Raw genomic sequence first — 27929 nt, 5'->3', positions numbered from 1 at the left:
CTAGGGTTCAGAGCAAGACTTCCTGGTCACCTGCCCTCGGGACTCTACCACAGAACTGCAGGGGCATGTTGCAGCTTCACACGTGTCTTTAAAAAACTCAAACAGCCACAATATTTGAAACAAACAAAAATCCCAACCCTGAACAGCTGCAAACATAGACACACACACACACATACACACACACGGTTGTTATTAAACAGGTCAGTTGAGTCATCCACCCAATATTCTAAAAGGATGGGGAACTTCCATTTGGTTTCCCAATACAGGCAAACCACGCAGTCCTCACTGACCAGGGGACAAGAGATGTGGCTCCCTGGCACCAGCTTTGGCCTCCTCTGGGGATACAGCCTGGGCTAGGCCCTCTGCAGCAAGGTTAGAGTGCCACCTGTGGCAGCTCTGGGTAAAACCCACAGAATGAGCAGGCCAGCTGCCGCTCCGCTTTCTGCACAGTGGCCTCCGCAGGGACAGTCTTCACTCTGCAGGGTGCTGACAGTGGTGAACTTGCAGCCGCAGCCTGGCAGAGTCACAGCTTCAGTTGGGAGAAATGAGGTGGACAACTGAAGGGACTCAATGTTGAGTGAGTGACCGGTCAAGTCACAGACGTTTCTGCACCTACATTCAGCTCAAGAAAAATCAGGGATTGTCTCTAAACAGAAGACATACACATACACATACCACACTCACAGCCCACATACACCCACACCACACATATCACACAAACACACACACAGACCCCACAGATACACCACATGTACAACACACAAACACCCACACCACACACACACAACACACACCAGACACCACACACAACGCTCTACACATATCAAACACATGTACAACACAACACACACAATACAACCATGTAACACAAACAAAATACACACACTGCACATAACCATAATACATACAACATACCACATACACAATACAACCACACAATACACAGCAAACACAACACACATATACCACACACACTTTCAGGCCGTTTTAGCAGAGTGTACCCTTGCCCCTAAGAGTCATGTATCAGCAGACCCTCTCCTATATGCCTTTACAACAAAGGAGGAGCAGCTGAGAAGAAGCTGAACATCTTGAATTTTTCTGAAGTTTAACCTGAGTACTCGACTGGACTCATGTATTCCATCGGACACAAAGTGTAATGCCCAGAAAAAGCTGATGGACAGGATGAGGAAAGGGCAGGGCACAGAATGACTCAAGTACCCCAAGAAAGGGGAGGATGTTCCAATGACCCAGAATCTGCCCTGAGACCAAGGCTGGGCCTCACCTTTCTGCTTCCCGGAACATGTCCCTCTCCCTCTGGGAATGGATGTCCTGGATGATGGCAGCCACGGTCTTCCCAGGTTTCTAGGCAAAGTCAGAGGGTCACTGTCAGACCTGAGAGGGCCTTGCAAACACCAGAGGGAAGCAGCTAGGACTTGGGTTCATTGCCCCATCCACCAAAGGGGGAAAAGAGCCTTCTTAGGGGGAGAAAGTTTAATCCAGAGGATGAGAAGTATGAGCGTAATGCTGAACAGTGCGGGGCTGAGTGGTCCAGGGCACATGGCATCCATTAAGCTGGGAAGGAAGAAGTCTGAGGCTCACTATCCAGGTGCAGGGGGGAAAGCAGCATTTGTTACTACCCACCTCCCTCCAAAATAAAAGAAAATATCTAATATGTGAAAGAAACAAAAGGAAAGAGGGAGGGAGGGGAAGAGGTGTTACAACTTAGAAAGAAACTTGAAGATCAGAGAATGCAGCCCCCACATTTTACATCTGAGGAAACTGAAACCCAGAGACATCAAGGCAGAGTTCTGCCTGGCACGGCTCCAGTCACCAGCCCCGCTGTGTTCTAGGGGGACCTCTGGAGTTCTGTTGGGTTAAGGAACACATTTACAGAGATGGTTAGGACTTGACAACCGGCATTTTAACTCCAAGGTCCTTTCCACGCCCCCACGCTTCCAGCAGCTCCTGACTACAGCATGGTTCTTTTAGTGGGTCATTTAGTGCTAAATGGAAATCTGCAAGGTGGGCAGTGCAGGCTGTGAGCCAGGTTTCACAGTTGAGGATACAAGCACCCAAGGCTCCACCCTTCCAGAAGTCACCATATGGTGACTGTGCCAGGACAGGACCAACCCCAGCCCCCAAATCCCAACCAAAGCCCTTTCCTAAAGCCAGAGTGGACAAACAACAAGAAAACAATAAAAATAAGTGGTTAAAAATGAAATTCACGAGCACAGAAGGATGGAAGCATTTTGCAAAAGACTACACAGAATTCGTCCATTCAATTAAAATGGATGGAGCAGGGTAAATTTATGCTTTGTGATTTATATCCCCAAAATTGTTGTTGTTGTTCAGTCGCTAAGTCATATCCAACTCTTTGTGACCCCATGGACTGCATCGCACCAGCCTCCTCTGTCCTCCACCATCTCCTGGAGTTTGCTCAAATTCACGTCCACTGAATTGCAGATGCTGTCTAACCATCTCATCCTCTGCCGTCCCTATAATACTGATGTTTAAAAAAGACTTAGAAAACCCTCAGTCTATAATGTCAATTTTTGACAAACAATTTTCTTAGGAAATGTAATTAACTGTTCTTTATATCCTTATTTTTTTTCCCCTATATATTGGGTTGGCCAAAAAGTGTGTTTAAACGCAAATAAACTTTTTGGCCAGCCCAACAATTAACATGAAATCTTAGAGCCTATATGAATGTCAGGTATCATCAAACACCTCATCTTATAGGTGTGAGACCCAGGCCCCAAGATACGAAGTGAGCTCCATGATGAGCTGGATGCATAGCCACTGATCTGTGTTACTGCTGCCATTGAGGGTTGTGCTGAGGAATAAGAAAGGGAGGAGAGAATGAAGGAGGAGGCTCCTGTGGGTTCAGAGGAGAGGTCAGAGCTAGGACTTAGGGAAGGGATGTAAAATGTTCAAGCCAGGGAAGGGTCGCTTGTCAACTTGAAACACAAGAGAAGAGAAGAGAAGTCAGTGATCGCTACCACTGTGGCTATGAAGGAGGAAGGGGAGGTCAAAAGCCAGACCATCCCTATTCAATAAAACGGTCAGGAACTAGCACAGGTCAGGATACCCACCTGAGAGCAGGCCTTGCAGTTTTGGCAAATGATCCCTTTCATCAGACCACAGCTATAAAGGTGGCCCCTCTATAAGCCTATGGAAGTGTCACCTATGAGTACCCAGATCACCCAGGCTCTGCACAGGCAACCAGCACCCTAACTGCTTAGACTGGATCAGAAGCCGGCAACCCAAGGCCAAGAAGGGAAGGAGCTGGGGCTGTGGGCCTGCATGGAGAAGAAGGCTCCTGCCAGGGTGCCTCCTTCCACCCCACTGCAGACCACCTGTCCTCCTGCCTGGGTTGTTGGTAGAACGAGAAGGTTGATCTGAACCCACTGAGTGGCCTTCTTCCTGCCTGCCCCCGTCTTGGACCACAAAGTGAAAGTTGCCTCCTGCATCATCACAGGAGAGGCCAGCCTGGGATGGCTGGTCCTTAGGAGACCCGCAGCATCACTGCCTCCATGTGGGCCAGCCTGGGAAAGCCCTTGAGAGCCCTCAAGGCCAAGAGCAGGGACGTGGGACAAGATCTGCTGGCACCAGGCAGGCCCAAATCTGTCCTCACCCTGCCAAGCTGGAACAGCCCAAGGTTAATGAATGTGCCCCCACACCAGGTGAAATGTACCATGGCAACTTTTCACAGCATCCAAATTCCCTGAGGGGGCTGGATCAGGGACTTTCTGAAGCAAAAAGAGTCCCTAGGGTCCCCAACACCTTTCTTCTGCCTTCTGGAACCTCAAGTCCTTGTGATTGTCCCTCCAGTCCGGACCCAGAAAAGCCTGGGGTGAGAGGAGGGGCCTGGTCAGGGAGCAGCTGAGGTTCTGTAGGCTACCCAGGGCAGCATCAGGGTGGGCTTGAGACCTACAGGGAGGGGCAGGTCAGGCCAGTGGCACAGCCAGAGGCATTCGAGGAGCTCTCGCACCTTACTGACCTCCATCATCACAGACAACAGTCCCTCAGGCCCTCCTCTTTCTGGATGCCTTGCTGATGAGAGGGCAGAGCTGGCCAGTCAGGCACCACAGATAAAAACATCCTCAATGGCCCAATGCAATCCCCTGGGGGTCAGAGAGGTGCTTCTAGAGTTCTCTGGGGGCTAGAAGAGCCTCTTCTGGGCTTAAATATTTCCTTGCCCTTATTTTCTCAACCACAGAACAGCTTCGTGAGGCCACCGTCAGCCCAGAGCCCCCTGAATTTGCTTTTATTCAGGTGGCATGGCTGGGTGAAGCAGGGAATGGGCTTATTGACCAGCAGCAGCACTGGGCCCCTCATGGAACGACGAGTTTCACGGCACGATGACTGGCTGGAGAGGTGGGTTGCAGAGAAAGGCCACACAATCTGCAAATACTATTTGCTGGAGATGGTGGTCACAGGCACCGTGACTCCCCGCTCTGAGGACCGGAGGTCAGTTCCTCTATTTTAAGTGATAATTCCAAACTGTTGGCACTCTCTGGCCCAAACACCCTGCAAGCTGCCATCTGAGAAGGAGTCAGAAGTGGCCAAAGGCTTTCAAATAACAGAATCAACTTTTCACAACTCTAAGAAAATCCTCTCTCAACCTTCCTCTTCAGGCCTGGCCTCATTATCTTGTGGTTAAAGGTATAAAGGAAGCAGGTAAAAGAAAGCCATAATCACTGCAGAGGAGTGGAAAAAGAAGAGGATGGAGTAGGTGTGTGATGATGTTTGGATATACCTTTTTATTGCAGAATACTTCAAACACACACAGAAGTGGACAGGATGGTATATTAACACACACACCCCAACGGTGAATCCACTTCCACTGTCAACCAGCCCCCAGGGGACCATTTACAATGCTCTCTGTCGACACATCTTGCTGCTTTAAGGCAAGAGTGAGATTCCAAACCCCACACAGTCCCAGGGAAGTATGATCTCACAGGGAGTCTCCATGGATGGAGAATCTCCACCCAGGAAGAGCAGCCCAGCCCTGCTGCCAGCTAGCAGGGTCACCTGGGGTCATGGCTTGTTGCCTGTGAGAGACTCACCTTCTCTACCTATAAAGGTGAGATAATGAGGCCCACCTGGCATCCACTGAGAGCCTCGGGGCAGAGAGCGCTGTCCTGATAGAGGTCACGGAGTGCTGGGCCAGCATAAAAGAAGCCGCTAGAGAGTTTCGTGCCTCCTGACCCCTCCTGGGCTGTTTCATTTGTCTCAAGAGCCTTAAGAAGATGCTGACACCTTGCAGATGAGCCCTGAACTTGTCAGAGCCACAGACTGTCACAGCATCCCTGATTATTTCTGTATCACTGTGCTTTCCAGACTCTACATCTCTTCTCACCCACCTCCTGCCCGGAAGCCCCCTCTCTGTTCAGTTGTCTCATCCTTCAAGGATCTACTCAGGAATCTCTCCCTTCTTGACACAACCAAGTCATACTGCCTTTTGCCACTGATCTTCTAGGAACTTGGAACGGATGCACTCAGGTTTAAATCATGAGATGAGCTTCTCTGCCCAGTGAGATGGCAAACTTTCCCCCAAGTGAGGACCTCTCTCATGTTCACTGTTGCTCTTGGCACCACATCTTACATGGAAAAGACCCTCAGTCGTCATTACTGATTTATTCTCCTTAACCAAGACATCATGGATCACTCACAAGACTACTTCCCAGGGCCAAAGACCGTCCCTGTGGGTAGGAAGATGGCAAGACCAGTGGCTCTGAAAACAGGCCCACTGTTCCCAAACCACCTGGGAGCCTCAGTCCCGCCCCAGGCTACCTGATGAGAGTCTCTGGCCAAGAGGACTTGACACTTCCCTGACAGTTCTCTGATGGAGTGACTGGAACACACAGCTTTCAACTATTGCAGGTTCCCTCCCACATGTGAGATACTGTGATTCTGGAGAAGTCTCTACAGAATAATCAGTCTTCTCATGCAGGTCTGCAGGAAGGAAAACACTCACTTTTTATCATTCTTTCAGATTTTCTCACTCATTTCACATGTTTGTAGGACACCTATTGTGTGAAAGTTTCTGTCCCAAATGCCCTGAGGAAGAGAACCTCGGCCACAAAGAGTGAGACAAGATTACCAACATGAGGAAATATTTGAGAGGAGAGGAGAAATGCCTTAAAAAAATCTCTTCTTCCTCCACTTTGTCTGGTGAGCAAAAGGTAAAATTACAGGAGAAAGACCAATCAAAATCTCCCCTACCTCTGCAAGCCCTGGTGGGACCCCACGTGGTGGCCCTTTGGCCCAGAGACACATATGGACACGGTGCTTTCTTTGCTGTCTGCCTCCCCAGGAACCATCCCCTGTCTCCAGCCTGCTCCCAGGATGCAGCAGGTGACATGTTCTGACCAATCACACCACAGCTACAGGGACTGGCTCAGGGAAGTGCATGTATCAGAGAGACTTCCCTGGTACCACTAGGAAAAACTCTGGCTTTCTCTTGGTGAAGGAAAATGGGAGGCTGAAGAGCCAAAGATGCTGGAGTCACTGAAGCCATCACGCCACCTAGAGGAGAGAGCCGGGGGCTGTCAGGGGCCATCCCAGGGAGACCCCAAGGCCAAGGGAACAGAAACCGAGTCCTAAATCCAGCCATGCCTGCAACCCAGGGCTACTCTTGTTTTTTTTCGGTTCCATGAGCCAATAAATTATTTTATTTACATTTGCGAGTATGCTTTAATGGAGATAAATTTCTGTTGCTTGCAGAGAAAGTCCAAGCTGATTCATGTCAACATGGGAACCATAATACACCCGTTACTATGTAATTGAAACATGCTCTAAAATGCTTTCACGTAGAGGCAGTGTGACTACTTGGGGAGCACAAAATCCTCGCTAAAGGTCAGGATCACTGTGTTCTGGCCACTTAGAGTGTGCTACAAGGACCAGAAACATTGACATCTCCTGGGAGCGTGTGAGAAATGCAGAATCACAGCCCTGACCCAGACCTACTGAATCAGAAATTTCAACAAGATCCACAAGTCATGTGTACGCACACTGAAGTTTGAGAAGCTCTGTTAGAATACTATCTCTGCTCCTTAATGACTGGATGACTGTAAGCAAATTATCTGATTTCTCTTTTATTTTTTTCACATGGACAACGGAGATCATAAAAACACAATATGGAGATGCACACAGAGTGCAAAACCAAAACAGTCCTAAGATACAATCATGACTCTTCCAGTAACTATGATCTTGGGCCAGTTACTAAACTTCTGTGAGGCTCAGTTTCCTTGTCTGTAGAAATGATAATAATACCTGTCTGACAGGACTGATGTCAGGATCACAGTAGATAATATCTTAAAGTGCTTAGCACATTACTTGACCCAGGACTCAATTAAAGGTACATATTCTCATTATTATTGTTGTACTATTTTAATTACTGTTATTATCCACCCTACACATGTCACGGGGGAGGTTGATTGTGAGACTCAAGGCGACCACGTGTGAAAAAAAAAAATGCTTAAAACCAAAGAACACAAGGTATAGTCCTTTACTGATCTGGAACCTGAGGTTCACAGAGGTTAAGCGATTTGTCCAAGGTCATCAAAGCTGGAAGGGGTAGAGCCTAGGCTGGTGCTACCACCCCCCAATCTGGGGTAGGTCACGTGGTTGTTGATGGTTCTGTGTCTCCATGCTCTTCCTCCCACCAGCCTGTGAGTTCCTCTACAGACTCGCTGCCACCATATTCATGGCCCAGTTCCCACTCACAATGAGCACTCAGTGAACATTAGCTGAATGCAAACTTTAATCATCTGACCCATTTAACCCACCACAAAAGACCTCCCTGGATAAGGGACCTCGGTGCCTTGGTACTTTAAGAAGCAGAGGACTGCAGTTAATCCTAACTAGAGCCTTATGACAACATCTCATTTGGAGACCAAAGCTCCACTGGGAATTCAGTGCAGAAATTCAATTCTAGCCCCCAGGGCAGAACCAGGGAGAATAAGAACTTTGGGTACAGAATGGGGCAGGATCTTTTACTTGTCTGAGAAAAGCAACAGGCTTTCATGAGCTGGGAAAAGAATGCCAGGTTCTGCCTGAAGCTGAACTGTTGGCAAAGGAACTTCAGAAGCAATAATGCAAGCAAAGCAGAATCAGGACCTTGGCAGCTGGTTGACGTATTACCAATCTACATATGTAGACTTGTCAGAAAGCTTGTCCTAGCTAGAAACAGCTGCTTAGCCTTTGTGTTCTGATTTGAGCCTTGAAGGCTGACTAAGGGCTCCAAGTCTTGAGCAAAATGGACCCTCAGTAAATGTGGAATGAGCTGAAGTGAACTGGAAAATCCCTATTAAATAGGACAGTAGAAAGTACAAAATAAAAAGTTAGATTTAACCAAAAATATGGCATTAATTATAACAAATCCAAATGGACTCAGTGCTCCAGTCAAGAGAACTCCTGCAAACCAATAGGAAGATACAATCTAAACCAAATGCATGGACAAATGACTTCAAAATTTCCCACCAGAGAAGATCTAGGTGGAATAACCAACAAACACATACAAAATTGCTCAGCCTCAATTAATACGGAAAATAAAAAATAAAGCCATGATAAACCATCACACTCTTTCCCAGAGGGGCAAAAAAGTTGGACAAGACGAAGAATTAGCAAGAAGGGGAGCTGATGAAAACTCTCAGACACTATTAGTAGGAATGCGGCTGCTGCTGCTGCTGCTGCTAAGTGGCTTCAGTCGTGTCCGACTCTGTGCGACCCCATAGACGGCAGCCCACCAGGCTCCCCCGTCCCTGGGATTCTCCAGGCAAGAACACTGGAGTGGGTTGCCATTTCCTTCTCCAATGCAGGAAAGTGAAAAGTGAAAGTGAAGTCGCTCAGTCGTGTCCGACTCTTAGCGACCCCATGGACTGCAGCCCACCAGGCTCCTCTGCCCATGGGATTTTCCAGGCAAGAGTACTGGAGTAGGGTGCCATTGCCTGCTCGGAGTAGGAATGCTATCATCTAGCAAAGCTGAGGGTAAGCATGCCTGGTGATCCAGCAATTCTAGGTACGTAGTTCCCCTAATTATATACTCATGTACATGGGTACTGAAATAGCATGTTTGAAAATGTTCACAGTAGCTCTGTCCCTACTACCCTAAAACTGGAAATAACCCAAATGTCCATCAACAGTGGAATGGATAAACAAATCTATACTCATACAATGGAAATTTACATAGCAGTGAAAATAGACACATCCAACATAGATGGCAAAATGTTGAATGAAAGAATCCAGTATGATTCCATTCACAAAAAACTCAAAAATAGGCAAAACTAAACTACAATGTTAAGAAAGGCATGGAGAGGAAGTAAATAATAAATGGAAAAGTAAGGAAATGATTATCTTTAGTCAGAAAAGTGGAAAGAAGAGTTGAACATAAAAAGGGACTCATGGGAGTTTCTGGGTGCTGTCTGTGTCCTATTTCTTGACTTTGGTGGTGGTTTTACAGGGTTTAAGGAAGTTTACCATCATTACTTTTTCAGCTGTACAATACAAAATTAGTATTTTTTTTGTTGTTATACTTCACAATAAAACAAAAAAGAAAGGAAAAAAGAAAGGTAGAACAAGCTAAAACAAAGACAAAAGCCCTGTCTGGAATGACCTCAGTTCAATCCTGAGTTTGGACAATGGCCAACTCAGTCATGTGCTGCTTAGAAGAATTTCTATGGACCTTAAGGCATAAATGGGGGCCTCCCTCATGGCTCAGCTGGTAAAGAATCTGCCTGAAATATGGGAGACCTGGGTTCCATCCCTGGGTTGGGAAGAGCCCCTGGAGAAGGGAACGGCTACTGACGCCAGTATTCTAGCCTGGAGAATTCCATGGACTGTAAAGTCCATGGGGTTGCAAAGAGTCGGACATGGCTGAGCGACTTTCACTTAAGGCATAAATACAGAGGATGGAGGAGAGAATAAAAATCAAGAGGTGACAGAGGAAGAAAAAGTAACTTAATACCTGTCTAAGTAGAGAAGGAGGTTACATTCAGAGGTTTGCCTGGAACTCTAACCTCTGAAAAAGCAACCACCTTTCCCTCTTGCTTTATCGTTTAAGACTTCCCTTAAAATCGTTTGGGTCCCAGGTAGGTAGCCATCCTGTCTCAAGCACCCCTTTGCATCCTGTCCTTACCTCAATGAGCATATTTCTTGCCATGTTAGAATGGGTTTGCCTTCCCATGTGATATCCTCAAAGGCAGTGGATACTTTTTGGATCTTTTCCTTTGTCTCCTTCCCACCAGCACTCAGGCCAGTGGCTGACAAGGAGACACTCAGCTGATGTTTGCTGAACAACTGAACGAAGGAGAGGGTGCTTTACCTTCAGCTGCAATTCCTTGTACCTCTTGGACATCCGAATAAGCAATTTCTCACCATTGATCATGGCAGATTTTTCTCGGTAGTACTGGACCATGGCCTGGGCAGCCTCTGTGTAAGCCATCTCTAAAAAGGCCTAGGAAAGAACGGAGGGACAGACGTCGGACTTGACTTGAGTGGTGTTAAAGGAAATTCCATACAAGATGTGACTCCATGTATATAAAGTTTAAGAACAGGCAGAACAAATTAATGGTGGTAAAAGTTAGAGTTGAGTTTCCCTCAGGGTTGGGGGTGGATATTGATTAGGAAGGGAAATGAGGAAACCTTCTGGGGTTCTGGAAATGTTCTCTATCTGTACTTGCACAGTAATCCCTGGTGGCTCAGATGGTAAAGAATCTGCCTGCAATGCAGGAGACCTGGGTTTAATCCCTGAGTCAGGAAGATCCCCTGGAGAAAGGAATGGCCACCCACTCCAGTATTCTTGCCTGGAGAATCCCATGGACAAAGGAGCCTAGCAGGCTACAGTCCATGGGGTTACGAAGAGTCGGACATGACTGAGTGACTAAGCACACACACACACTTAAGATTAGTGCATTTTAGGGTATCTGTTTTATACCTCAATAAAAAGGAAAAAAATTCAATACAAGGAAAAGAGCTCTCTTTGATCCCATCTGTTCAAAGAGACCTATTTATTAACTTTAGCAAAAGAGCTCATTATAAGATGGCCCCTCTCCTGATCTCCATGGTTACCAAACATTATTCTTAATTACGTACATCCATCTGTGGCTACAACATGCCACAGGAGCCCCTTGGGTTGGGAGGGTCCATTAACCCACAGTTCCCCGAGAGGAGGGGCTGAGTCTGTTGCACAAGTGACCTTGGGCTGATCCCTGCAAAACTTGCTAGTCAGCGCTGCCAGTGGCAGGAGACAGACACAAGTCCTGGGTATCTAAGCTCTCAATTTCTTAGCAAAGAAAGAAATACTCTAAAAACCATGGGGGTTTCTGAGGCTTGAAGGAAGGCCATGTCTTTGTGAGCTGGAGAGAGAGGAAACAGTTATGTTCCACAGTATTTCTCCCCTTTAACCGGTCTAATAAAAACTTACAAAGAAACGGGCTTTTCCACTCAATTGATGCTACAGGGAGTTTCTACATAGACTTTTTTTTTTTTTTTGGCCACACTAAGCGGCTTGCAGGATTTCAGATCTCTGATCAGGGACTGAACCTGGGCCATACCAGTGAAAGCCAGAATCCTAACCACTAAGCCACCAGTGAACTCCCTGCATAGATTGTTTTGACTGACCCGTCAGTTTGCCCCAGGAGCTGCAGTGACAGATTGGTCACTGTTATTGTATCTTAGATTCGATGGGTTTGTATTAATACCATAATCACGATGCAACCAACTGGTCAATTGACCACTGACTGATCAATGCAACTTCTCAATGTCAGTGCTGAGAAGGAAACACGGTCTGTGACCAGGGACCCCTCTCTGCAAGCCCTCACCTCCCATTTCCTTGAACTGCATGGGCTAAACAAGCTCACACTCCCCCACCAACCCCGCTTCCCTCACATTTGCTTTTGCATTGAAGTCTTGCCTTTCTCTGTGCTGTCACGGTCCACGGCAGAAGGGTGGGAGACCAACAAGTCAGAGTTCTTTACAGTTTTATTTCAAAATCTACCACTCAGCTTTCTAAGTGCCTCTTTTTTAAAATGTTTTATTTTTATACAATTTTTAAAGGTTACTTTCCATTTACAGTTATGACACAACATTGGCTGCATTTTCTGTGTCATGTAACACACCCCGAGCCTATGTTACACCCAACGGTTTGTACCTCCCACTGGCCCACCGATAGCGCCCCTATCCCCACCCCGTTAGTAACCACCAGTTGTTTCTCTGTATTTGTGAGTCTGCTTCTTTTACGTTATACTCACTACTTTGCTGTATGTTTTAGATTCCACAGTATAAGCTCTATCTGTCTGACTCTAGGTGCCTCATTCCTCACGCCAACATTTTAGCACCTCTAGCTTTCACCTCACACGGAAATAAAATGAACCCAGTGAATCTCACTGCATTCATGTTGCAAGCTGAATTTTGGAAATTGGCCCAAAATAGAATTCTGAGAAGGAGGAATGAAGAGACTACACGAGTAGTCCAAGCCCGCTGACGGAGGAAGACCCCTGATGATCCAAGGTGGCTTTGATTTTCCAAAGTTCGTGCCTTACTTAAGAAAAGAATTTCTCCTGTGCCCGTTCCTCTGATTCCTAAAGTTAAAATAGTCATTAAAAATAAAAGACTAAATGTTCTTACTGCTGACCAGTCTCTGTATAAATTCCTCTCCTGACTTTAGAAATGAAGACAAACATAACCCCCAAGACTCATTCCACGTGGGCTGAGGGTTCTCAGTTCCTTAGATTCACCGTGCATCCACTAATTCCCACCTACTCTCCTGCTACGAGAGCCAAGAGCCTCGGATGTCAACCCCAAGGATCAGTGAAAATACCTCTTCCCGGTCAGTTGTTGGTTGGCTCAAAATCCACGTGCCATCAGAGATGAGGAACGTAGAAGGTGAGAAAGACTAGCGTTAGCTCAGGGGTGGGTAATATAGTGCAAAGACTCGAGTCCATGGATTTCTGTTTAGGAACCAGCTGGCTTTTCTATGTTAAGGAACACTTCATTCCAAAACACATCCTCACCTCTAGGTAACTCGCAAAGGCCTGGGCCCATCACAAGAAGGGTAAAGTGAAACCAGAGCAAACAAAACACCACCACCGCCGACGAAAATCTCGGTGCTGCATCAGCAGGAGGCCAGCTGTGCATCACCCCTTTATGTTACAAACAGCTTCTTTTATAAAAAAAAATTATATAGTTCCCTTCCCAATGTGTGGTTTATCCGGTACCTACCAGTGTGAACATGCTCAGACTTACCTGATTAGTTGACTTCATGAGGATATAATTAGTGACCTTGCCAAAGGGCAGCCCCAGGTTGATGACGTCATTCTCTGTGCAGCTTCCCTCCGGCAGGTTGCAGATGTGGACCACGCGGCCGGCGCCCGTTTTCCGCTGGGCAAACTAATGGGAACAAAGACCCGTGGTTGGTCTTCAAAAGACATTTCCTTCCTGCCCTCTATTCCAGATGAGCCTAATGGCTATCTCCCCCCCCCCCAAATAACGATTGCAAAACTAAAATTTACAAAACAAATGCAGAAAAAGAATCCATTCGCAGACACATATGAAACATTGATTTTATGCCATCTCTACACAGAAGATTCATAACATTTTTAACGAGCAATCCTATCCAGGCTTGATAAAGAGACTGGGAAATGGGCATATCCATACATTGCTGGTGGGAAGTTATATATTGACAATCTTTTGAGAATATACTTTGGCAATATTGGATAAAACTTAAAATATATAGGGTTTGCCCAAAATTTCCTTTCAGTTTTTCCATAAGATGTTATGGAAACTTTTTGGCCAACTCAATATATAGCCCAGGATCCTGCCATCCCACTTTTGGAAATCTTACCTACAGAAATAAATTTACCAATATGTAAATACATACAAGGACTTTTATTACAGTTAGCTTATTATAATAAATTTACAACTTATTGCCAAAACTTTTGGAAACAGCCTGAATGTCCAAGAATAGGATAATGACTGAGTAATTGATCGTTCACACATATGATGGAAACCTATGCAGCCATGAAGAGGAAGTGGTAAATGAGCTGATCAGGACAAATTTTTAAGACAGATTAAGTAAAAAACAGTTTCCAAGTACAGATGTAGTATAACACTATTCTTCTAAAACAAAACAAAAACCCAAAAATGTATGAGAAAAAGATGAAGCAAGTGTTGTAAAGTCTTGATAATTATTGGAACTGGGGGATGAGTACATATGGGTTAACTACACTCGTTTCTACTGTTTTGCATGTTTGAAATTTTTCACAATGAAAACATTTTAAAGGATATCAGCACAGACAGACAAACATGTGGGAGGGTGCATATCAACCTGTCAGTACTGGTTATCTTCAAAGAGCAGAACTGGAAGGGAGTAAGGGGAGAGATGTTTAACCTGTTTCTTATATACCTCGTATTATTTGACTTATAATTTTTTAAAAACTCAATAAAGAAAAAAGAACACGAAAGGGCTGGTGAACCTAATATATACACAGAGACATTCACAGCAACAATCTTTGGTTTTTAGGACAGTGGCTTTCAAAACTTTGTTAGCCCTGAAATCCTTTCTTCAAACAAAAGCTTGCCCACCAGCCCAAAATATTCAACACCTAAAGAGGAGCTGCTTTAGACAAACCTTATGGTCCAACACTCTGCCGCCACCCTCCATCCGACAGTCCCAAAGGCGCCTCTAAGGAACACATTTCAGAAACAAGACTTGGGCCTAATCACAGCTCTTGGAGGGAGGAAGTGTGTGTTTGGTCTGTGCAAACTTTAATCAGCCTGGAGTCTCCAGGAGGTTCAAGAATTAGTACCCATAAGCCAACCTAAAGTAGAAGAGAAGGATGCAATTTTCGAAACCCATACTAATAGCATAGCCCATATTTGCATAATCACCATCTTCTGTGATAAAGTGAACTTCAACATCTAATTACATTTGATGTAGGTCCTACTCAGCTATGGTAATACAGTGGGAAAGTCTGAGGTCTCATCCCTCACAGGGACTAATACTTGGGTAATTCTACCATGAAAAGTCTTCATTTTTCTCATCTGGGCTGAGGACAATTAGAGTCAGTCAAGAATTTCCTTGGATGGTTCAGCCCTGAATTGAAGAAACCCATATGCCTGTTTCAGACCTCCCTCTCTGCAGTGTCCAGAGGTCAAGCATTTCCCAAAGTGGGACAGTCTTCCGTGCCCGGCCCGGGTGGCTCCCAGAGCATGTGCGCGCCTCCCTAAGGTGCAAAAAGAGCTCTGCATAAGCTGGGAGGCTTTGAGTGTGAGCCTGGCTCAGAAGAACTGTGTCCTTCTCCAGGCGTGACGGGAGGAGAGCTAAGAGGCAGGACCTTTGCCTCTCATTAGGGCGAGGGGGCCACACCAAGATGCCGACCCAGCTGAGCTCTTGGGCTCGGCAAAATTGCCAGTCCTCTGAGTTCATCAACAAAAGGGCTGAGGCTGGGTGCTCCGCCGGCTTCTCTCAGCTGGGCACGTCTCTGTCCACGTGACTGCTGTGGTCGGCTTGGGCTCATGTTTGCTCAGACCACACGGCAGACACGCAGGGAGGTTCGGGGCCCCTCCAGCTCCTTGCCTGTCCTGCTGCCTAGTGACCGGGCATGAGGGCCAGCGCCTCCCCGATTGTCTCCTGCAGATTAAAAAAGCAACTCAAGAGGCTTTTATCTGAGGGTTAGTGCAGCAACTGCTGCTGAGGGCAGAGCCTGCCTCTGAGAAATAAACACCTCCACTGCTGCAGGTCACCTAAGAACAAGATGAAGTCACGCTGCAGACAGGTTACAAAGGTGCCAAAATACATGGGTCTTGATTAAGGTTTTCATTTAAATTTAAAAAGTACATTGCGGCAGCATGGAGGCACCTAGAGACTATCACACTAAGTGAGGTGAGTCAGAGAAAGACAAGTATCGCATCACTTAATGAGGAGTCTACACAACTGATACAAAGGAACTCATTTACAAAACAGAAACAGACTCACAGACATAGAGAAATTTATGACAACCAAAGGGGAAAGTGGCAGAGGCATAAATAAGGAGTTTGAGATTAACATTTATACACTATGCTAAGTCGCTTCAGTCGTGTCCGACTCTGTGCGACCCCACAGACGGCAGCCCTCCAGGCTCCCCCATCCCTGCAATTCTCCAGGCAAGAACACTGGAGTGGGTTGCCATTTCCTTCTCCAATGCATGGAAGTGAAAAGTGAAAGTGAAGTTGCTCAGTCGTGTCCAACTCTTAGCGACCCCATGGACTGCAGCCTACCAGGCTCCTCCGTCCATGGGATTTTCCAAGCCAGAGTACTGGAGTGGGGTGCCATTGCCTTCTCCGATTTATACACTACTATATATATATATAACAGATAAAAATCAAGAACCTACTATATGGCACAGGGAACTATATTCAATATCTTAACCTATAATGAAAAAGTCTGGAAAAGAATATACACACACACACACACACACACACATAAAACAATGGCTTTGCTGTACACCTGACACTAATCAGATCAGATCAGATCAGATCAGTTGCTCAGTCGTGTCCGATTCTTTGCGACCCCATGAAATGCAGCACGCCAGGCCTCCCTGTCCATCACCAACTCCCGGAGTTCACTCAGACTCACGTCCATCGAGTCAGTGATGCCATCCAGCCATCTCATCCTCTGTCGTCCCCTTCTCCTCCTGCCCCCAATCCCTCCCAGCATCAGAGTCTTTTCCAATGAGTCAACTCTTCGCATGAGGTGGCCAAAGTACTGGAGTTTCAGCTTTAGCATCATTCCTTCCAAAGAAATCCCAGGGCTGATCTCCTTCAGAATGGACTGGTTGGATCCCCTTGCAGTCCAAGGGACTCTCAAGAGTCTTCTCCAACACCACAGTTCAAAAGCATCAATTCTTTGGCCCTCAGCCTTCTTCACAGTCCAACTCTCACATCCTGACACTAATACTACACTGTAAATCAACTGCACCTCAATGAAAAGTTGTCCATTTTGAAAAAAATTTAAAAATAAAGTACCTATTTACATATTAAAAAAAGTACATTTCATGGATGCACCCCCTGCATTAGGAGGCAGAGTCTTAACCACTGGACCACTGGGGAAGTCCTTAGAAACATTTTCTATGTGTTGTACTGTTTTACAAATATTCGATTTAATATAGTTCAGTCTACATTCTGTGAGTGATCTAAAATATCTTTTTGTTAAACTTAATTAGGTTCAAAATCATATTTGATTCATCAAGGGCATAGAGTTATATGTATAATCACTCTAGTCCATCCTTGAACAGTTCATATAAAACACGGCTATTATTTGCCTTACGTCCCATGGGAGATCTAAATGATGAGGGAGGAAGGGAGGATATGGTCCAGGAGGTACTTCTAAAGTCCGCTCACCAGGATCGCAGACAACCCTGAGTGCCCTGGAGCAGGCAGCACAATGTTGTACACTTATTCCCAACCTGGGTTCTCTAAGGAGCCCAAGTCCTGAAGGGTCTTTGAAGGTAATAATGTATCAAGAAAGGAGTGTGTGTGTGTGCGTGCGTGTGTGTGTGTGCGTGTGTGTGTGTTGGAGTATAGTTGTTTTACACTGCCGGGTCAGTTTCTGCTGTGCAGCAAAGTGAATCAGCTATAGGTATACATACATCCCCTAAAGAAGGATGGTTACTTTTGACATTTAAAAAAACCCAAGTTGAAATCATACTTTGAGTTTCTTTACTAATAAGGTAACCTTTGGTTAGATCTCTAGGCTGATGAGAAAGGGTGACTCATGTATCTGCTTTAATAAAAACGGGTAACTAGTTAATTACTCACTAAACTCACTAATATAAGTACTTTGGCAAATAGTACTTTGCCAAACATAAAATGCAGGACAGGGGCTGCCTGAGGTAGGAGTGAATAATTTAAAAGAGTCTGGGCTGTAAAAACCACAAGACTTTCTGATGTAGTTAAAAAAAAAAACACCCTGAACTTGGAAGACAGAGGACTGGATTTCAGACCCAGCTCAGCTACCGATTAGGGGCATGACAAGGACAAGCTAGCTTTCCTTTGCGGGGTGAGTTCCCCAGGGTGGGGTATGAGGGAGTTCGTCTATATGTCTCAAGTCCCTTCCAGATGTAAAATAGCCATGCTTATGTGGCTCAGCGTTCTAAAATTCCACTCGTCTCAGAAGCCTTGCCAAGCTAAAGCCTAAGACCCAGGATAATGATAAGTTTCCCCAACTGTGCTGGGCAAACACAGGAAACCTGCATCTTTTCCACCCCCTGCCCAATGAATGTAATGCCTGTCTTCTACTCTGGGTGATCAGCCATTCCAGCACGCATACATGCACAAGGACCGTCATCCTTCAGACAGGCCTGTCTGTGTTGGTATTGGTCTCCTCTTTACAGAGCTGAGGGTGAGCTCGCAGCAGGGAGCACCTTGCCAATGTGTCTGCCCCCCTGAATGACTGTGCCTTCTGAAGGAACGAGAGGAGTTGAGATCATACACTGAGATAAACTAAACACACACGGGGCCTGCTACCACCCTGAGGACAGACACAGCAGCTGTGTGCCTCTGGCCTCCAGGCACTCGGGCCAGGGCAGTAGGAGCATCAAGACAGACCTGGGTCTGTCTCCAGTGTTCCTGCTCTCCAGTGTCGACCACGAGCAAGGGACTGAATTTCTCCAAGCTGATTTTGCTTCTCTATAAAACAGGGAAAATAAAAACTGATTCCATAGGACAAAAATGCCACAGTGTACTACTATATAAAGTGTCTTCATGCAAAGCCTGGTGTCAGCAAGCTTCTATAAATAAATACTTGTTCCTTTCTTTCCTGTGACACTTCAAGAATGTGCTGGGCTTCCCGGGTAGTGCTAGGGGTAAAGAATCTACCTGCAAATGAAACAGACATAAGAGACAGACGCAGGTTCGATCCTTGGGTCAGGAAGATCTCCTGGAGGAGAGCATGGCAACCCACTCTAGTATTCTTGCCTGGGAAATCCCATGGACAGAGGAGCCTGGCAAGCTACAGTCCATTGGATTGCAAAGAGTTGGACATGACTGAAGCGACTTATCATGCACACACATGATGCTACTGGACAAGGAAAAAAAATATAACTGTACTATGATGATGTAAGAGAACGTCTGTGTTCTTAGGAAATTCATGCTGATGTAGTTATGGGTGAAGAGGTACAGTGACTCCAATAGTTCAGGAGAAACATGCATATAGATCATTGGATGGATGGATAGACAGATGGATGGAAGGACAGATGATACAGAGAGACAGAGAGGCACAGAGAAAGAATGATAAAGTACATCAGCCAAAATGTAAAAATGTAGTGAATCTAAGTAAAAGGTATATGGGGGTTCTTGTATCGTTCTTGCAACTTTTCCGTAAGTCTAAATTAAATTAAAATTTGAAATTACAAAAATAAATTTTAAAAGATGTGCTGGGGGGTAGAGCAGCAGCTGGACTTAGAATCGTGAGGCTGGTGTTGATGGGCTCTGCTAGCATCCCACCCACTAATGCTCTCCCGGGAGGCACACAGGCGCAAGGTGCATTTGAAACTTTCCAGTCCAAGGTCAAGTCTCTAGGAGAGCTAAGGTGTCTGGGTGGTAACTGAAGTCTTCATTACTAACCTGAGGGCACAATCATCCCTCACCAGCCCGGGGATGCTCCGGTCAGTTCACAAGCTAGCATGGCATGGCATGCCCCCACGTGCAGTCAGGGCCCTGGGTACATTTTCATCGGTTGCAGCCACTCATTTAAAACCAGACGCTGCTTCTGGACTTCCCTGGTGGCCCAGTGTTTAAGAATCCACCTGCCAGTGCAGGGGACATGGGTTCGATCCGTGGTGGGGGAAGACTCCACATGCCTCAGGGCAACTAAACCCACGTGCCGCAACTACTCAGCCTGCACTCTAGAGTCCATGCACCTCAACCACTGAGCCCCACAGGCTGCAACTTCCGAAGTCTGCATCCTCTAGAGCCTGTGCTCTGCAACAAGAGAAGCCACCGCAATGAGAACCCCGCACATCACAACGATAATAGAGTAGCCCCCACTCACAGCAACTGGTGAAAGCCCATGCACAGAAAGGAGGACCTAGCGCAGCCATAAATAAATAAAGCAAAACCAGACACTGCTTCTAATGGTTCATGCGACCGGGTCTAAGACCTCTCCAGTCCCTCGCAGATCTTTTATGGATGGGTGGAAATGTGAGAAGAGCAGACTTGTGTAGGAAGATTCTGAGACCTTTCAATGCCCTCTGATGCAAGAGGGAGCAGACTTCGAAGATGAGTTCAAAGAACAGACCCAGTTTCAATAATTAACAGAGCTGTCATAACAATGTGGCTCTGGGCAAGAGGCCCCCAGGGTGAGAGAAGTCTCTCAATCTGCTTTTAAGAGTTACAATATAGAGGTGATCTTCAATAAACCATTTTCTCTGCTCCAGCCTCATCTCCTCTAGGTGTGACCTAATTTCACCTGGCACACAGTTTGTGGGCCTCTGCTGTGTTTGTGCTAAACATACCTGAGGACAGACACAGGGAAAATGTTTAGTTCTCATGGGGTTGATTTTGAACATACCATGCAGATAGTGAAAAAACCAAGTCCCACTATAGACAATACAACATGATCTGATTTCCCCCCAAGTATACACTTATAGTAAGTAAATTTGCACAGGTACCCTAGCTAGAGACAGACAGTGATAGCTGAAGACATTTACCTTTAGTTTTCGCTCCAGGGTTGGATTTTCTATTCTGTATACTTCTGTTACTGTTTAACATTTACATCATTTTACTATTTTTGCAGCAACAAAAAAATTCATATTTGTAAGCAAAAAAAAAAAAAGACCCATGCGGGTCTTCTGCTTCTTCATTCTTTGCTCTCTTTGAAAATGCACAAGGTGAGCCTTGCCGAGGGGTCAAGAGCAAGGACAGAGCTGGAATGGTGGAGGAGGGGAAGAGTATTTGCCACATCAGTTACTACTCTTCATGGTCTATGCGGGGTCAGGAGACCAGGGTGCTCTGAGCCATGGAACTTAGAGGCCAGGGTGGAAAGAGAGGTATTCTAGAAACAGCCAGCAATCGGAGGGGCAACCTATGACTTAAACCTCTGGCTTCTCACAGCATTTCTATTTCCCTGTGCCTCGGTTTCTTTATTTACACACATTTTCTGGTGAGCAAGGTTCTAGTGAGAAAGAAACCGTGAAAACAATACATATCGTCCCCAGCCGGGGAAGCCCCATCTGAGGCATTAGCACTACTGAATGAACTCTAAGGTGTCTGTGCAAACTGCAAAGTGACTTTATGGGACAGTCAGCAGGCAAAGTGCATCTCAGGCAGGCACAAGAAGACTATTTACAGGCTGAGAAGGCCCCTATGGCCCCTTGCAGAAACCTGACTACTCTGTTTATGACGACTCAGGCAGCCAAGGATAAAGCGCCTCTGCTCCCTCACACGGCAGGAGCTTAAGTGAAAGTGAACACCCTTCTCCCGGGATCCTGGAGGTGGAGGGGAGGGGCCAGGGACAGGCACAAATCACCCACCCTCAGCAGAGCACACAACTGTCACTTCAGTGCCCCATCTCTGTCAGAAATAAACACGGAAAGGCTTGCATAGCTTGCATTGCTAACCGAATTGAGATAAGTGCAGATTCAGCCAGTAGACAGGTTGTGTGGTCATTTTAGATTTTGTGGCATTTCAGATACCCCCTGAAGCCTCCGTCACGCCATGGAACCCCGTGTGGCTGTTCCCTGCTTAAAAACAGGGGGCTTTAGAAGGATGAGGGCTTCCCTGGTGGCTCAAATGGTAAAGAATCTGCCGGCAGTGCACAAGACCCAGGTTCTTTGCCTGAGTCAGGAAGATCCCTCAAAGAAGCGAATGGCTACCCACTCCAGTATTCTTGCCTGGAGAATTCCATGGACAGAGGAGCCTGGCGGGCTATAGCCCATGGTGTCCCAAAAAGCTGGACATGACTGAGTGATTAAAACACACACTTTTTAGAAGGAAGAACTGTTCTCTGCTCCACAAACAATACTGATGTGAAAGTGGCCGAGTCCTGGTGGTTCCTGCTTTTACTCAAAACGTGTTTCTGAAAAGATGTATGTAAGCGGAATCAGGCAGAAAAAGCCCGGGCACTCAACTGGAAAACACTTCTGGAGGAAAAGGCACGAAAGCCTTCACGGGTCTCTATGGGGGCAGAAAGGGGGGAAAGTGGGAGGAATTTCAGTGTCCTCTTTAAATATTTCTTTTCTGCTTGAGTTTTCACAAAAAGCACACATTATGTAAGCAGGAAACACAATAGATGTACGTATGCAAAAGGAGCTCTCTAGGCACTCATGGAGCCTGAAAAAAGTGCCCTTCAGTAACAGATTAACCACCCCTTGGTGCATCTGCTTATCTTTGGAGACCAGCAACTGCAGACAGAAAAAGAATCAATAATTCCTCTGAGGAACTCTAGCACTACATAAGGAGCCTCGCAGAGTATTTTTCAGTAGCGGATTCAACATATTTCTCGGCTTGTCTTCACAAGTCAGTAATTTTGGATTTCAGGTTTTTCTAAAGAAACATACCTACATTTGATTGCATTTGTCAGAAACGGCAACAAGAGGACCAGAAGGATGAACCGACTCTGATGCTGCAGGGACCAGCTGGAGCAAACTCTGTCCTTGTCCCCCAAATATCCTTGGGAAGCTCATGTGACCAAAGAGACTTCACAACTTACAACGATAAAATCGTCAGATGACACCTCTTTGCCTCCACTGAGCGTGTACAAATGCCTCCAAACGTCTGGGTTCATCTCGGGAGACCCTGTCACGGTGCCGAAGAATTCGGCTGCCAGGTCTGACGGCCTCTTCACCTTTTGCTCCACGGCAGCTGCTGACTGAGGCCCAAGGAGACCTCATCACTCCCAAGACAGCCTGAGAGCCTGCTAAGCAGCTTGTGGAGTGGAAGCTGGGGAGGGACACGGGGAAACGTACTAAGGAGAGAATCATCCTGATGGAGAGACCTCAGAGATGGGCAGTAGGGCTTAGTTGTTAAAAGTGAGGCTTCTACAGCCAGGTCCCCTGAGTTCAAATCCCATGGCTGACCCTTTACCAGCTGAGTGACCTTAGGCAGGGAATTTAGTCTCTCTGTGCCTCAGTTTCCTCACCTCACAGGGTTGTCTAGGGGATTAAATGAGTTAATACATACAAAAACGCTAAGAGAGTATTGAGCACCATATAATAACAGCTATTGTGATTATCATCTGACTATGTCTGGGCTTTCCATCACCTTTCTGCTGCCACAGCACAGAAAGCAAAATGTTTCTTGCGCTGCTTCTCAGGCTCAAGCCAGATGAACGCCCTGTCTCTAGGCATCCAGAGGAAGCTGTACTCACAAATGATCACGAGTCAGCACATTGCTGGTGTCTGCCCCCTGCCTGGGTAAAGCCCTTCCGTGGGAACTCTCAGCTTCTCAGGGGGAGCCGACGGGACTAGAGGGATTCCCAGACAGAGTCGCACAGAAGGAATGCTGACCCTGAGACCAGCCCCTAGTCACACGGCCAGCAGACAGAGCACAGGTCTGTCTGACCATAGCACGGGTTTCCCCACAACAGGTTAAATGGTCTTGTGCTCAATACCAGCCATTATTACTGCTCACACGCTGCACGGTTCACTAATCCTTGTCACCGACATGGTCTCCTTTGACCTTCACAAGGGCAGGACAACACTGGTCTGCCCTGAGCCTCACGCCCACCTTACCACTCAGACCATCGAATCAGAAGACAGTGCTCAAACGGCCACAAAGATGCTCCAAGATCAGTGGCGTCATCAGAAGGCTCACAAGCCAAAATGGAAACCCAACTTCAAAAGTCATTATCAGGGGAGTATTTGCCCAACTTGAGGAAAAGGAGTCTCCCAGAAGTAAAGTGACTTGTCTAAGGCCACACAGTGGCGGGCTCCAGACCTGGGACTTGAACCTGGGCTCTGGCCCTGCGGTTCACTGGTCGGGGCCGGAGGATGTGGCTAAGGCACAGGCCGACACAGAGGTGTCCTTCTCTCCTCGCCCCACTCAGCCCCTGCCCCTTTATAAAGGGCTCATCTGACATAGTCTGTCTTTCCTGTGTCCAGATCCCTGGCCCACCTGACCCCCAGTCCTGCCTCCCCCATCTGGGTCACAGCCCCTTCTGCTCAGTGCTGGGGTCTCAGAGTGGGCAGAGAGCTGGCTCCATGGTCCACAGTGTGGGAAACAGGCCCTGGGGTGGGAGCCGTGCCAGAGCTGCCAGCGCCTGCATTGGACACGAGGTCATGGAATCTGGCGTCTGACTCAAAGACAAATGACAGGTTCACTGAACCCACCCTCTCTCCTGGGACTGACCCAACACTGCCGCTGACCAGGTGTGGCTTTCCATCTGAAGACTGCAGAGAGAAACCACAACGTTCTCTCTCACCAAAACATGGGCTACAGACAGGGGCGCCCCCTTGAAGCACTTCTCCCCGAAACACAAACAAATAGAAATTGCGGTCCAAGCAGGCCTCGCTTCTCATCATGAACTTCCTCACCTCCCCACTCACTCAGCACCCAGGGTCTAAACCTAAACATCTTAGCGTGCTCTTCCCAAGCTTTGCTCCAATGCCCTGATGCGTGGAGAGGATGGGATGTGGGGAGACTGGCTCTCCTGAGCTGGAGAAGAAAGAGCCTGCAGCTGCTCACATGACAAACTGGAAAAAAAAAAAAAACACCCCACAGATTCAGGCAAAACCACACAGACACTCGGCCTCAAGCAGGGTTCGGTCAGACGCAGAGGATGAGGCGGTTAGATAGCATCACCGACTCAACAGACATGAATTTGAGCAAATTCCGGGAGACAGTGGAGGACAGGGGAGTCTGGTATATAATAGTTCACAGAGTCAGAAAGAGAAAGATACGACCTAGCGAATAAACAACAACAAATTCACTTTATGGGGGGCTCTGTGGCTCATCGCCTTCCACGCGTTTCCCAGGGAGGAAAGGAAGCTGGGTAGCTCCTGGGAATGGGAGAAGCAAGTGGGGAGAGCAAGTTGTCACAATTGGTGGAAAAAAGAGGGATGAGCCCTTAGAGCTTTGGGACCAAAGTGCACACTGCAGAGAAGAAGGAACACAAACACAACTAAAAAAAGCGTTATGCAGATGTCACCATTTCCCCACGGAGCCAAAAATAACCATGCGCAACGAGTCCCTACTTTTAAAACACATTTTCTCTTTCTGCTCAAGTTTCAGAATTACCCACTCAAAGGAAACGGTCCACTTCAATAAAATGTCAAAGTGCTAGAAAACACACAACACACAAACACACACACAGACCTCAAACTTATTTTTTTCTAAACCAGGACCGAATGCTAGAAAGTCTTTGAGTGCTTTCAATTTGAAGAAATTAAGTCAGACTTTTAATCTGTGTGTTTCAACCCCAGTTGGACTGAATTAAACACTGACCTCTGCTTTCCTGCCCCTCACTAAGCGCCATCTGTACCTGCTTCACCCAGCCTCCTCTGCACCTCTACACCCAGGCAGAGAAGGTGGTAAAAATGCTTCGATGATAACGAGTGGCAACGGAGAAAACGCTTCTGTACTCACATTTGTCCCTGGGGAAGCTGAAGGGAACGCGGGACTTGACTGGGTAAACGACCTCACAGGAATGGCCGCGTATGACGTTCCAAGGTTTGAGGAGTAATCTGAATGGTAAATTACACAAAATCAAGTGAAAACCCAGTCATTTCCTTGACCTTCAGAAGTCCTTGTTTATGGATATGTGCAAGAGTCATTCCCCCCCATTTAAAAATAACAATGACTTTTTGGCCAAATGTTCTTTTTAAAAATAATTAAAGTTAGCTTTTCTTTCTTGAAATAAATCATTCAAAAGAAATGTTTAAAAGTTGTAAGGCAAACATAATAATAAATAACTGGGTTAACCCCCACCCCCCCAAAAGTCATTATCAGGACAGAAGTGGGAAGGGAAAAGTGAAAATTCCCTTTTAATATAGTGATTAGTGGTTGGCATGATTATACTTCTGAGTGTGCTGATAACCAGCAAAGCTTTAGGTCTAAAACACGTACAAAACATCAAAGAGCCCAGAGAGCAAGTCCAATGCCTCTTAGCATCTTGGGATCTGTTTGCTTTACAGACGTCTAAGGAGGGCACATCGGGGACATTTGGTTAGTAAAGATGAGGCACAAGAAGCCTTTGGGAGGGAGCTTCCCTGGCAGTCCAGTTGTTAAGCCTTCGCCTTCCAATGCAGGGGGGTTGGGTTCAAGCCCTGGTTGAGGAGCTAACATCCCACATGCTTCTCGGCCAAAAAACCAAAACATAAGACAGAAGCAGTACTGTAACAAATTTAATAAAGACTTTAAAAATGGTCCACATAAAAAAAAAAATCTTAAAAAAAAAAGGAAAGAAGCCTTTGGGAAACTGCTTTCTGCTTCAAGCTGCTGACCCGTGGGCCCCTCTTCACCTTCCGTCCCAGCAGGGTTATAAACGGCTGTGCTGTTGGGAGAGCCACACAGTGTTCCCTCTGCAGGACCGAGGACACACCGCACACCAGCGCTGGAGGGGGTGAGAAACGGGAACTGGTTACTCAGTAGGTTAGACAAAGAATTGCCATGTGACCCAGAAATTTCATTAAGACACTCAGACCCCAAAGGGTAGAAAACGGATGTTCAAACCAAAACTTGTACACAAATGTTCACAGCAGCCCTATTCATAACATCCCAAAGGTAGAAACACCCCAAATATAGATCAGAAGTTGAATGGATAAGCAAAATGTGTTTATATATATGAATATTATTCAACCATATAAAGGCTGCATATGCTACAATGTGGGTTGCACTGAAAATATTATGCGAAGTGAAAAAAGCCACAAAAGGTCACATATTATCTGAGTCTATTTATATAAAATGTCTAGAAGCAGCATATCCATGGGGATAGAAAGCAGATTAGTGGTCCCCAGGGGCTGGGGTGGGGAAGGGGTTGCGCAGTGACTACCTAACAGGTATGGGTTTCCCTGGAAGTGATGAAAATGTGGAACTAGAGAGTCGTCCTATTTACACAACTTTGTGAATGTGTTAAGTAGCACTGAATTGTATACTTTAACATGGTTACTATGGCGAATCTTATGTGAATTTTACCATAATAAAATGATGGGGAACCAGAAAAGAAATGGTTTTTTAAAATCAATTTTTAAAATTGTGTTAATAACCTAAAACTAAGATCATGGCATCTGGTCCCATCACTTCATGGCAAATAGATGGGGAAACAGTGGCTGACTTTATGCTTTTGGGCTCCAAAATCACTGCAGATGGTGACTGCAGCCATGAAATTGAAAGATGCTTACTCCTTGGAAGGAAAAGTTATGACCAACCTAGACAGCATATTAAAAAGCAGAGACATTACTTTGTCAACAAACGCCTGTCTAGTCAAGGCTATGGTGTTTCCAGTGGTCATGTATGGATGTGAGAGTTGGACCATAAAGAAAGCTGAGCACAGAATTGATGCTTTTGAACTGTAGTGTTGGAGAAGACTCTTTAGAGCCCCTTGGACTGCAAGGAGATCCAACCAATCCATCCTAAAGGAGATCAGTCCTGGGTGTTCTTTGGAAGGAATGATGTTGAAGCTGAAACTCCAATACTTTGGCCACCTGATGCGAAGAGCTGACTCACTGGAAAAGACCCTGATGCTGGGAAAGATTGAGGGCAGGAGGAGAAGGGAACAACACAGGACGAGATGGTTGGATGGCATCACCGACTCAATGGACATGAGTAAACTCCGGGAGTTGGTGATGGACAGGGAGGCCTGGCGTGCTGTGGTTCATGGGTTGCAAAGAGCCGGACACGACTGAGCCACTGAATTGAACTGAACTGAACCTAAAACTTACTATCTTAACCATTTTTAAGTGTACAGTTCAGTAACATTAACTACATTCACATTGTTTGGCCACCATCACCAC

General features: G+C 46.4%; 1 protein-coding gene across 4 annotated transcripts in view; it reads right to left on the bottom strand.

Moving 5' to 3' along the window:
- Nucleotides 1-27929, bottom strand: part of RBM20 (RNA binding motif protein 20) — a 197193-nt gene that overhangs the window by 24728 nt on the left and 144536 nt on the right. For all 4 annotated transcript variants that reach the window (XM_019988725.2, XM_070780818.1, XM_019988727.2 and 1 more), the window contains exons 4-8: nucleotides 26439-26530; nucleotides 25564-25661; nucleotides 13249-13392; nucleotides 10328-10459; nucleotides 1283-1362 (exon numbers count right to left, since the gene is read on the bottom strand). In XM_019988725.2, coding sequence (XP_019844284.2) covers nucleotides 1283-1362; nucleotides 10328-10459; nucleotides 13249-13392; nucleotides 25564-25661; nucleotides 26439-26530 — 546 coding nt within the window. The remainder of the gene's footprint in view (nucleotides 1-1282; nucleotides 1363-10327; nucleotides 10460-13248; nucleotides 13393-25563; nucleotides 25662-26438; nucleotides 26531-27929) is intronic.

The sequence above is a fragment of the Bos indicus genome, chromosome 26 (assembly GCF_029378745.1).
Source record: "Bos indicus isolate NIAB-ARS_2022 breed Sahiwal x Tharparkar chromosome 26, NIAB-ARS_B.indTharparkar_mat_pri_1.0, whole genome shotgun sequence".
In the NCBI taxonomy this organism is placed as follows: Eukaryota; Metazoa; Chordata; class Mammalia; order Artiodactyla; family Bovidae; genus Bos; species Bos indicus.
Note: the sequence above shows the minus strand (reverse complement) of the source record. Positions and strands in the feature narration are given on the sequence as shown.